Genomic DNA, 12,395 nt, shown 5'->3' with positions numbered 1-12,395 from the left:
TGACTACCTTTTCTTCTTCATATTTGTAGTAGGTCCTCATCTCAGAATAGGGTATATATTCTGGGAATAGAAGACACTTTAGCTAGCTTAGTCTGCCATATGAACACACTTGACATCATGTATGGTGCTGTGGTGCGGCACTGCCACCCATGGTACCAGCAACTTGTCTGCAGCAAAGCTTCAGGAGGAAACTTACTGCAGCCTAAGCCAAACCACTTGCAACTTCTGTTTTTCTAAGCCAAACTTCGAAACATTTAACATTAATTTGGGGTCTTCTCCCCATAAAACAAAGCAAGTTAAAGTGAGATTACCATTTCCAACTGTGCTCAGCATTTTACCACATTTGAGGAAAGACAAGTTTCATACCAGCATCCCATGTGATACCACCTTCAAGACTGGAATACAAATCTAAGTCATACAAATTCCCCACTAGATTACATCTTAAAATCTAAATAATTTCACATACTAAAGTATTTTAATTGAGCCCAGCACACTAAAACCCTCAGGCTAGAGTTGTTACTAGACACCAGTTGGCCACAAGGCTACAACTGTAACAGTATTTCAGAGAAAACCCATTTTTACTGCACATTTCTACTCACTTGCATTAGCACCAGAAGAAAACATTCCACAGCAGCCATCACAACAGCAGCTCTTGTATAATATAAAGAGCTACACAGAAACATATAAAAAATGTGTGCTTTTAATTATGTTCTGTTGAAAACTTCAGTTATCTAATGACTGAACAAACACAACTATTAGATAAACTCCTACCCGAGATTATTTCTCTGAGTCCTAAAGAGAAGCTAAGTAGTTGTCTCACATGTGGGGGGGGAAGAAGGAAGGACACTGGTTTTCTACCACCTTTCCCACAAGTTACTTTCCAAATTTAAATCTTTCAAGTCAACTTAAAAAATGCAAGGTATACATATGGACAAAGGTAAGATATAGGAAAGCATAGTTAAGAAGGACTATCTCTTCTGAAACCTCCTGGCTGTAAAATTAGCTCACTTGTATCACAACACACCTCTTTTAGAAGAGTAGTTAGAAAAAGGTTTAAGCACCCCTATATTCCAATGGTCAAAATAGAAAAGAAACTTCCCACCATCAGTTCCAGCACTAAAATATTTCCATTCAATCTACAGAAGGTCACAGTATCTCAAATTAATGTTTCCAGCACATATGTGCCAGGAACCAGAGAAAACTTCATTGATCAAAGGCTGTACAACATCCTTATGAAGAAAATAACACTATATGGATCCTACCTAATCTGATTACCCAGCTTTAGTTAGGCCCCAGAGATGTAACAAAAATTCCATATCATTTTCAAAAAAGAAATGCATTACTATGAGTGTTGTTAACAGCTAAGTCTTCAAAATCAAACCAGATTGCAGATCCCTACATAAAGGTGTTATCATCTAAACATTAAGAAGCAAGTCATCTAGTAAAAAGACTTGAAAGTACAAGTATTTGGAAGCCAGTATTTTATAGAAACAGTTTTCCTGGAAAAGAGGAAAGATCAGGAAACAGACATAGTTTTGTCCTCAATTCTTGTTTAGGGACAGAGCCCTTAAGAACTGCCATTATCTGGAATAAAGTTCAGTTACAAGTTATCTAGTATTTGACCAAAACCTCAAAGCATACAACCAAAACTTGAGTAGCCAAGAAACTACAAGTGTCTTAGAACAATATGGCATACCAGGGATCACTATCACAAACTGAATTTCAATTATTTAACATCTTAGTGTAAAAAACAGGACATATTTCAAAAACTTCAGTGGAACAAACTTCCAAGTGAAGTTACATTTATATGACCTACTTCTATAACTACGTACACAAGTCAGGAAATTAAGTGAACTGTTGACTAAATGAGCTCGACTTTGACAGACAAGTTCTGTAGGTACATGTGAGCCCATCACCCCAAGCAAGGTACAGTCCTGGCTCCTCTTCAGTCACTGGCAAAATTCCACAAGTGCCAGAGCCAAGACTTCACCCCCTCATGCACACGTGGTGGGGCTGAAACAGCATTCCGACTAGGGGAAGTGCTTTGGCAGCCTCCTCTCTTTCCCCTCCCCCCTGCAACACTGATGCATCACACTGGCCTCTGCATTCAGGGTATTTTTTTCAACTCTACCACTAGATTTTACAAAGTGATTGGACAGCTTCCCCATATAGAAAGCACATTTTCTTCTCCCAGTTTCAATTTTGCATTAGAGTAAAAGCAGGGATCAGCTCTTACAATAGAAAGGCACATCAACAAGCACAGTTGAGTCTGCTACTGAATACAAGTACACAAACAGGATAGACTTAACTAGTTTAGAAAGCAGAATTTTTGTACGTGTACTGCCAAGCCACAAATGCAAGAACACAGATTCAAGCAGCTTCCCCCTAAAGCAGGCATATCTTACTCTAGACCCCAGTTCCTTCATTATCTACATGTTTATTTTTGCCACGCTTCCAACAAGCGCAGTTTAACTGTATAAATACACAAGAAAAAAGTATCCAGATTGGCAAAATAGGTACATTTAGGTATACACTCGTCATCTTCACACAGGGTACAACACTCACTTGCACGTGCTTAAGCTCAGAAGGCAGATGAGGGACCAAGGAAGAAAGGTTGGTTATTGAATTCTAATGTTAATTTTTTTAAAGTAGGTTTGTACCACACATTAAATCCATCAACCCTAACAACACAGGCATACACATACAAAGGAACACACAGATTTATGGCATTACTTACCGACCACAACCATTACCAGATTCCATTCTGAAAATACCAGATCAACAAAACAAATGTACAGAAAAAAGAGCAACAATGTTGGGTGCACTAAACCAAGTCTTAAAGCACTAAGTGCACCTAAATTCCCATATCCTAGGAATTACTTATTATATTTCTGTTGGAGGTTAAATAACATTTGTGGGGAAAAGCGATTAGCCTACTGTTAAATGCATTCAGCCTTGAGAGCCAGCTACAAGCAAAGTTCTCAGGGAATACTTTTGTCTTTGTTGCTAAAAAACAACTTGGAAATAACTACAGTTATTACTGATCCAACGCATAAAAGCAATGTTATGTTCTTGTAATTCTTTACATGAGGACGTTTTATAAGTAATATGAAACCTGTCAGCAGTCTTTCTATACACCTTGATTTTTTAAACACACAGGGTTGTCTGCCAGCAACAAGTCACTTGAAGCCAGCTTAGAAACTCCCTCCTACACACCGGTGAGCCATGCTCAGAATTCAGATTACAATTACCTAAGACTTTTTAAGCAAATTCTGCTTATTTATGTATGTCCTACAGCAATGCAACACTTACTGCTTTTTATTCTGAAAAAGAGCTTACAAGATGCTAAAGAGCTAAGGTGACCAACACAGTTCTGCCTGTTTAGTTTATGTCTAGACAACACTTAAACGGTAGAGGGTGGAAAGAGGGAAAATGGCCAAATATGATTCAATCTCCTTTAACTTGTGACTAATCTCCCTACTTATTCTCAGGGAAGTTGGCACTTGTTGCATCTTTAACTTGTCCAGAGCTATGAAGCAAGAGAATTTCTCTGACCTCAACAAAACCCAAAGCAGCTTGCTGCTGTCTTTTCCCTTTACACAGGAAAAAGTGTTTAAGCAATACTGAAGTTTACCCCTTTGTATGAGTAACTGAAGCTTACCTACTGCTTTAAGAGCAGCAGGAGACTCAAATGCTGGCCCAGATTTACCATTTGTCAAAAGACCTATGTGCAATATAGATCAGTCCCCTTTCAAAAGTCTCCTGTGCATGCGGGATAAAGCTGTTCTTAGAGGTGTGGTCAGCTCTCTCAGCAAGGCAGTACTAATTAAAGAGACTGTTCTGTCAAATCAGAAAAGCAGTACTTTTATTTAAAAAATTGTAAAGCTACATTTGAAACCAAAAGGTGTCTCCTCTTCCCATATTATGCAGAACTTTCAATAGATACAGATTCATAGTTCTCATACAAAATATCTGCTTAGTTAAAAGTTTTATCTAGCTGTTCTCATGTAACTTCAGTTTTAAATGCAATTTGTCTCCGCCTTTAGTTTCCCTGCCAGCAGCCCAGAAGTTTTGAAACAAAAAGCATTACAGCTGCCTTTTTCAAGACACTGTAATATGAATTAAAAACCATGGAGTTGTAACCTCCTTTTCCACACTAGCTATTTCTTAGTATGAAGTATCGCATACTGCAACCTTACAAATTCCTTTTAAACAAAGCAAATGCCTGACCTCAGAGCTCTCAATTTCTGCAACTGCACTTGCATATGATTTTATCTCCAACATTTTATTCACTAACTACATTTTTACAAGGCAGCATCTACTTTAGGTTGTCACAGCATCTGGCAAATGGACAAAACTGGTCACAACACATTATTATGATCACACTCTTCTATTGGAAAATCCAAAGTAAAATATTAGCATTTCATAAGTTAAACAGAGCTTACACACGGAAAAAAAAACTACTGGCCAACAGGAAACCGCCCCCTTTTCTTGCATCTGATCACAGCTCTCCTCTATGTGCTCTCAAGTCCAAATGTCAAGGAAGTTTCTAGGTTTAAAGGTTAGTATTTTAACAGCTTTGACTGAAGTGTCATTTACAAAGATATATAGGACAGGAATTCTCATAAACTAAGTACACTGAAATCTGGACACAAACAAAGCGGCCAGACCAACTTCTTGTCGATAACACACAATCCAGATACACTGCCAGACAACACACCACACTACATCCAAATAAAACTTCTAGGTTATGGAACCACATCCCTCCATCAGTCTCGAAAGTCACAAACCCTTACTGCTGCCAGCCAGAAACACTGGCTAAACCTGACAGTTCCTTCCTGTAGAAACTGCTTTTTACTGACCTACCAGGAGATCAGCAGCGGAAGCTGACAGAGGTATTTCCAATTTTGAAAGAAAGTAAACAGAAAAACGAAGGCAAAGTGCCAGCGCCTATAGCCCCGCCGCGCCCCGACAGCGCCCACCCACAGATTCCCAGCAACGGGCCGATGCTCCCGCAACGCCGCAGGCCCGAGGGGGCTCCCAGCGGAGGGGGCTCCCAGCGGAGGGGGCCCGGCCGCAGGGGCCCGGGGCCGTTCCCGGGGCCGCGCCGCGGGCAGGGGGCGCGCGCGCGGCGGCCCCTCCCGGCCCTCCCCCCACTCCGGGCCCCGCAAGGGCCGGCCGACCCCCGGCACAGGCCGGGTCTGCGCTCACCATGTACAGGGTGAAGGGGAAGCCGAGCAGGAAGAGCCACAGGTAGAGGTGCAGCGCGTTGACCCCCGCGCCCTGGTGCGGGTCCTGGTACCAGCCGCCGCTCAGCGCCGCCCACACGCCCTGGCGCAGGATCTGCAGCACCTGGGAGCCCATGGCGGCCCCGCTCCGCCGCGCCGGCCCCGCTCTATCCGCCCTGCGAGCCCGGGCAGAGCCGCGCACCGCCCGCGCTCCGCGACAGCCGCAACCGCCGCCGCCGCCGCCCCAGCAACGCCGCCGCCATCTTATGTCCGGGCCCGGGCCGCCCGCCCGCCCCCGCGCCGCCGACGGACCGGCGGCCCTTGCGGCAGGGGACGCGCGCCGCCGCTGCCGGGGGGGCAGCGCTGCGCCTGCGCGCGGCCTGCCCGCAGCCCCGCCCCCGCCTGCCCGGCGCGGCCCGGCCGGCGCAGCGTCCCCTGGCGGCGCGGCTCGGCCCCGCGCGTAGGTCCCGCCCCCAGCGGCCCGCGGGGCTCCCGGCCTCTGCGGGTGCCGTGGAGCGTGGAGACGCGGCCCTCGGAAAGGGGCTGTTCAGTCAGGGTAGAAAACGCTCCGAGATCATCGGGTCCGAGCTATGACCACCGTATCAACCACACCACGGCACTACCACATCCAGTTTTTCCTTGAAGGCCTCCAGGCGTGGTGACTCCACCACCGCCCTGGGCGCCCCGTTCCAATGTGTAATCGCCCTTTCCGTGAAGAAGGTGTTCCTGATGCCCAACCTAAACCTAAATGCTGCAGGCAGTGGTGCAGAGGCACTTCTGCTGGGCTACCGACACTGCCCCTAACTCAGGCATGCCATCTCCAGGCTCACCTCTAAGAAGCCTGGTCCAAGGTCCTTTCCCCTTCCAACCTCCTTTCTTCCCCTCTTGCAGTGCCTGACTCCTAGCAGAGTGCTGCATCCTCTCCTTTCAGCAGGACAGGAAGAAATTTGCTTTAAGGCTCCAAACCTACAGCAAGATAATAACCTCACCATTTTTTGAGCCACCCCCAGCCCCCATTTACTCTCAACACATAGTGTTACTCAACCCCTGGCGTGTCTATCCCCACCACAGGATTTGTTATAGGTTGCAACACCTAAAAACCCAGAACCATTGGGGTTTACAGAGAGAAAACAACACAGCAGACCATGGGTGCAGCAAAATCTCACACAGACTTGAATTTTGACTTCCACATTCACCTATTTTTATAGGTCATCGGTTCTCATCAAGTGCTCTCTTTTCAAGCTTTCCCCTTTGACATGCACATGCCAAAAGTCACATGTTAATTAGAAAGGGACAGATTAGGAAGGAGTTCAGACAGTGCTCTCAAGAAGAGTCAAGAAGAGTCCATTTCCTACAAATGCTATGGGCTCCAAAGATGATGAGGGGACTGGAGCATCTCTCAAGGAAAGGCTGAGGGAACTGAGCCTGTTCAGCCTTGAGAAAAGATGACTGAGAGGGGACTTCATCATTGTCCATAACTACCTGAAGGGAGAGTGTCAGACAAAAGAATCAGGTTCTTCTCTGAGGTGCCAAGCAATAGGACAAGAGGCAACAGGCAGCAATGTACAGGAAGTTCCAGTGGAACATGAGGAAGAGCTTCTTTACAGGTCACAACGCACTGGAACATACTGTCCAGAGAGGTTGCAGAGTCTCCCTGATAGATGATATTCAAGATATGTCTGGATGCAATCCTCTGCCACATGCTCTCGGAGGTCCCTGACTGAGCAGGGACGTTGGACCAGGTGACCCACTACAGGGGTCTCTTCCCACCTGACCCATTCCGTGACTCTGGGTCTCTGCTGCAGAAAAACTGCAGGAGTGAAATAACCCAAGCACTCAGCCATGAGTCATGATGAGCATGCATTTGGGCTGGTATTTTCAAGAGGCTGCATTAATTTCTCAGTCTCCACTGTCTCCCTGACAGTTAGTGAGCCAATGGCAGCATTTGGCTATTCTTGGAAAACCAGAAGACAGAAGTTTCTGACTCAAAGCAAATGTATTTCATGTATTTTTTGTTTCCTCAGTGAGAAAGTAGGGAGAAGGGATGGACACAAAGCCTCAAACACAATGGCTTTCTCCCCAGTATAAAAAAAATAAACCTTTTTAGGATAGTGCATTTTCAAATACAAAACTAGGAGCAGTATTTTACCAAAGAGCATTTTTTTCACTCTGTCAAACAGGATTGAGATATTAAAGGAAATAAAGATGGGGGAAGGGAAAAGGCCAACAGTGAAAAACTACAGAGGATTATCATGGATGAGGAGGGGGGATTCCCTTTATCTTTATGCATTAAAGCCAAGCATGACAATCCTCACCAGTTATAGTACGCTCAGAAAAAAAAAACAAACTGTTTCAACTGCAATATTTGCCAAAATACCATTAAAAAACTAAAATTATAAATACAGTTGTTAAAAGATGTACTTGTGAGATTGTGTTATCCATACATATACTTTGACACTGTGATGATCAGGATTATGAAGTGTTAGTTCTTTCAGCAGCTGTTGTATCAATGTTACATAAAAGCTGTTCACCTTCACAAAAGGAGGTAAGAGGGATAACATTCATTAATAACATGTCTGAAGGCTACAGTAAATTCTTTAGAAACCTTTATGCTCCTGTTTAGGAGCCTTTGATTAAAGCTGGACAGATTAGCCTCAGCATCCTAGTAATGATTCATATTAAACAGTGCCCCTGTGCAAGAAGCTGAATGTTATAGAAGATTCTAGATGTTTCTCCAGCCCCACTCCTAGAAGTTGCTGGATCATGGGGCTAGCCATGATGTTAGAAAGGCTTGGGGGATATTGTATGGGGAGGGGCAGGGATACACAGGGGTGTGGAAGTTAAAAGCAAAAATATACTGAAAAAACAAAACATAATTAATACATGTGTCTGTATATACATATATTTTTACATCAAATACAAGTAAAATTACAGACTCAACCCTGATCCAAAACAGTATAACCTATGTTCAAATGCACGATTCATCGGGAGAATCTAGTCTGCAACCAGTAAAATAAGGAAGAGATTACCACATGATTGAGAGGTAAATTGAGATTTCATTGTTTAGCTATTTAAATGCAGACAGACTGAAAACATTAGGACACAAGAGGGGGAAATCATATTTTTGAATCCATCCATGCCCAAAGGTTAAATTGATAACAATTCCAGTTGTAGACTTACAAATAGGGAGCTAATTGTCTGCACTGTACTTTAGCTTTACAGTTCTTCAGGTTGGGTACAGGAAAAATAGTTTGCTCTAGAAAAAACAGAGTGGGCATTAAATCAAGTGATTGGAGGCCAACCAATATGTGCTATTGCAACCAACAAGAGGAAGTTATCCAAAACAATAATAAAACACTGAAACTTGTCACAAAAATGCTTCAACACATTGCTATTCCTAAGAATAACATTGCAGCATGCTTTGCACTATTAGAAGTACATTAATCTCTCATCTTCTCATTCAGGGGAATGAGGTTCTACTTCTCTTCCAGACATCTTCCACGGGACACCCAAAGCTATCATTTTTAAATTAATTATGAAGAGAATTACTAAGTTGTATGAGAACATAACTTATAGTTAGGACAAGAGGCGAAACAGAAAATTAAAAAGCATATTTTGCCTAAATTGGACAAAACTTAATGTCCAGGAAAAAAGCTTATGACTTGGAAATTTTTGTTACAGTAAATCATCACTGTATGATACCAAACTGAACAGCTAATAACATAGTCAGCAGAAAACAAGAAAAACACCAATTTACTCTCTTTACAGATCTAAGGGCTGGCACTTGTCTCTGTGCTGGATAAAGTATTTATTCTCAGATGAAGTCTGACAAACTAGGCCTTGGTGGCTCACTGCCAACTTTTATATATGTCTTCCTATTGATTCTTGACTTGGGATATGTAATGAGGCAGCAGAAGCATTTCAACCCCAATTTTTGCATCCTGCTGACACAGACTGCTCTATGTGAATTGCATACAGTATCCAAAGCAACATCTTGGGCTCAAAAAAAAAAAAAAAAAAAAACCAACCCAAAAAAAAAAGAAAACAAAACCACAAGAGGAAAAAGACAAAAGTCAGTTTTGTATATAATCGATTAGGCTAGAAGAAAAGTGCACCTACTTTTTGCTTTTCTGAACAAACAGTAGTAAACTGTATACTTGCTACTCAGGAATTAAACCTTTGTGTAATTTTATGTCTTCACATTTTTTCCCCCTACCATTCCCTATAATTGCAACCAAGTTCAAAAATGTTTTATCTGAATTTGAAACATTATCATGAAGAGCAGTAATGTGTTTTATTCTCTGATCTTCTATGAGAGTTAAGAAGCAAACTTATTTCCTAGGGTGAGAGAAAGCAAAAAGTCATTCTACAATAATCTTTGCTAGCTTAACTTCACTGTAAGATACCTAATTTTCTTATAAAGCCTATCAGGAAGTTGTTTTAGGTTAACTTTTAATTACAGTAGAATAATTTTTAGCAACTACAGGACTTAACATGTTGCCATGACATCAGCAGCTGACAGCAGCCTGCCTGCTATTTACACAGGTTTTAAACAAGCTTCTAAGCATGAACCATATCCTCTCACAGACCCCACTTCATTTCTAGAAGTCACAGCAGATGCAGCCTTGCACATTAAGGGATTGGTACAAAATTACCTCGCAAAATCTAGCCTTATATATTACCCTGACTCCCAACTAGATTACAGCCTTTAGAAACAACACAAAAAATATGCTTATTCTTTAGTGTTTTAGTACAGACCTGAAAGGGATTTACTAGCAGGAAGATCCTATATTAGGAGATATCCTCTCCATACTGTGCTAGCAGGCTTACCCCACACGCCACATCCAGCAGCCCCAGCTCTATAGCAGGCTACTCTCCACACCCACCTTTATTGCAGAGAGCCACACCACCAATCACATTCCCAGATCCACCTGTGCTTTCAGGATACACCCTTCCCAGCACCTTGTAGGAAAGGCCAAACTATTCCCTCTCAGTGTGGGAGGATATTGTTCTTACTGTCACAATAGAAGAAAGGGGAAAAAAGTTTTAAGTTTGGTTTTGGTTTTTTTTTTTTTTTTGGCTTTGTTTTTTTTTCAGCTATCACTATGACTAATGCAACTCTTCATATTACCTCACAGTGCTACTGAGGAGGAGATACTGGTGCTACTGGGTGGAGGATTCTAATTACTCATCTGCAAACAGCTGAACTGTGGAGTCTACAGTCCCACTAATCCTGCCCTTGCAGTTTATCTCAGCTGCCTGCTGCACCTTTTGAGTATGTAAGCTCTATTCCTACACTGTCTGAGCCCTTTGGTTTTCTCAAGACAAAATAAGAAGACCAAAGCAAGAGTCTTTCCGAATAAGAGCACTTACATAAGTTTCTTATTATCAGGGAGTGCTGAAAGGGGAAAGCAGTTTAAAATAGATCCACACAGACAAAGAAGTCCCGTGACAGCTAATAAAAACAAATTCTTACCAACATGGTGATAGCAGCTTTCTGTAAGTTGCCACTGGAACAATAGTATCTTCAATTCCATTCCTTTTATTTAATGTTAGAATTTGTATTTTTGCATCTTTCTGCTCCACAGTTTTGACAGCTATGTAGGCCACAGTCTCCCTATCCTAATTTCTTGTAGCTGCTTCAGCATGGTTGAAAAATCAATCAGAATAGCTTAATAGTCCCATTGCTGGAGGAAGAGTGGAGTTTTAGCATGGATTTTCCTCCTAAAAATTGTTCTGTCAGTGCTTCTTACAAGAAAATTGTAAGGGCATCATGCACTTTTACATTAAAGGACCTAATTGTGTGAATGTGTCCATACAGAAATCACAACGAGAAGCATCATCAATGTCCTGCTGACCATAAGGTCTCTGAAAAAGAAGAATTTGCTAGCATTGCTGGTACATGAATTGCCTAAAAATGCCATGGAGATGAAACATAATAAACAAGGCTAAAATTAGAATATCCAAACACTCCGCTGACAGTATTTTAGCAGTATTTATACCACATTCTTTAAAGTACAGCAGAGTGGTGCCTCACTGTAAAAGATTTCTATAAAACAATGATTCGTGATGTCACTGGGATAAACTGCAATTTAAGATCTTTGCAGTTAAAACTCTCTGTCTGAAGTACAAATCTCCCATAGTATGATAATGAGCCCCCAAGAGCATCTTCTCAGTTTTGAAGGATTTTCTCTCTGTTATGGCTCCTCTTAGCCATTTTTCTAAGAAAGTTCAGCCTTTTGTATTGGTCAGCCCCTGCCTAGGAAACTGACCTGGTTTAAAGGACACTGCCAGAGGCAGAATTACAACATATATTAAATGCTTATCAATTTCAGGGTACTGAAAAGAGGCAAAAATTAGGAAATCTGAGGAGGAAATTTGGGCAGAATTTATAGAATAGTGTTAACTGGCTTGTCAACAGGGAGCTGTGGAAATCTGTGGAATAACTAGTGGCACTGTAAGGTGAGAGTGTGGAAGTGAATATAAGTCACAATTTCATGTAATTGCATTTCTTACAAGGATTTGCTTGGGAAAATTAGTTGAGAGGTGCTGCAAGTCTTAGCAGCTTCCCTAGAACTTTCTTGGATTTTAAGTTCATTCTGAATAATTAGAAAAGTAACTTAATACTTCTGTCTGATTTCAACTCCTTTGCTAAGTGTGTATGCAAGACTCCTCACTGAATACAGCCTTGTCTGAAGTGGAACATGGCAGTGACTGTGTGCTTCAGTAGGAGGTGTGAAGAATAATTTTGACATTCAAGACTATTGGAAACAGTATGTAATTCATTGCCTTGAGATGGAATGTGTCCATAGTTAACAACCTGAATTTGAGCAAAGAACTGCAGAATCTCAGTTTTAAATCCCTTTTGGAAGGTAGCATCTCTAGTCATACAGTGCTTCAGTGCCAATATAGGTTGATCGCAGAAGAAACTGTGCTATTTTTTAAACAACCAAGGTTTGAATTCCCAGAGATGTTGCATGATTTATATTGGCAAGAAATCTCAGCTGCCTCACAAGATCTGCCCATTCCTGTACTCTTCTTTCTGTTCTCTGGAGGTCTCCCAGATTAATTCTGAGCAGGTCAGACCTGCTTAGTGCAGAAGGACAGATTAAATATGCCCTGAGGTGTTGTGAATACTCTTTTTTGTATTTGCTTGAATTGGCAGTG

The 12,395-nt window shown here is 42.1% G+C and overlaps 1 protein-coding gene across 7 annotated transcripts in view; it reads right to left on the bottom strand.

Annotated features, from left to right (window-relative positions):
* The window catches only part of PCNX1 (pecanex 1), a 90,332-nt gene extending 84,779 nt beyond the window's left edge, over positions 1-5,553 (bottom strand). For 4 of the 7 annotated variants that reach the window (XM_068193288.1, XM_068193289.1, XM_068193290.1 and 1 more), the window contains exon 1: positions 5,212-5,551. In XM_068193288.1, the coding sequence (XP_068049389.1) occupies positions 5,212-5,364 (153 nt within the window). In that variant the 5' untranslated portion in view covers positions 5,365-5,551. Of the gene's footprint in view, positions 1-5,211 lie in introns of all 7 variants that reach the window. The other 3 variants (XM_068193284.1, XM_068193285.1, XM_068193287.1) reach the window with 2 other exon arrangements.
* Between the last annotated feature and the right edge of the window lie 6,842 nt (positions 5,554-12,395).

The sequence above is a fragment of the Anomalospiza imberbis genome, chromosome 6, assembly GCF_031753505.1.
Source record: "Anomalospiza imberbis isolate Cuckoo-Finch-1a 21T00152 chromosome 6, ASM3175350v1, whole genome shotgun sequence".
NCBI lineage: Eukaryota > Metazoa > Chordata > Aves > Passeriformes > Viduidae > Anomalospiza > Anomalospiza imberbis.
The sequence above is the reverse complement of the archived record's forward strand: the minus strand, read 5'-3'. Positions and strand labels throughout refer to the sequence as shown.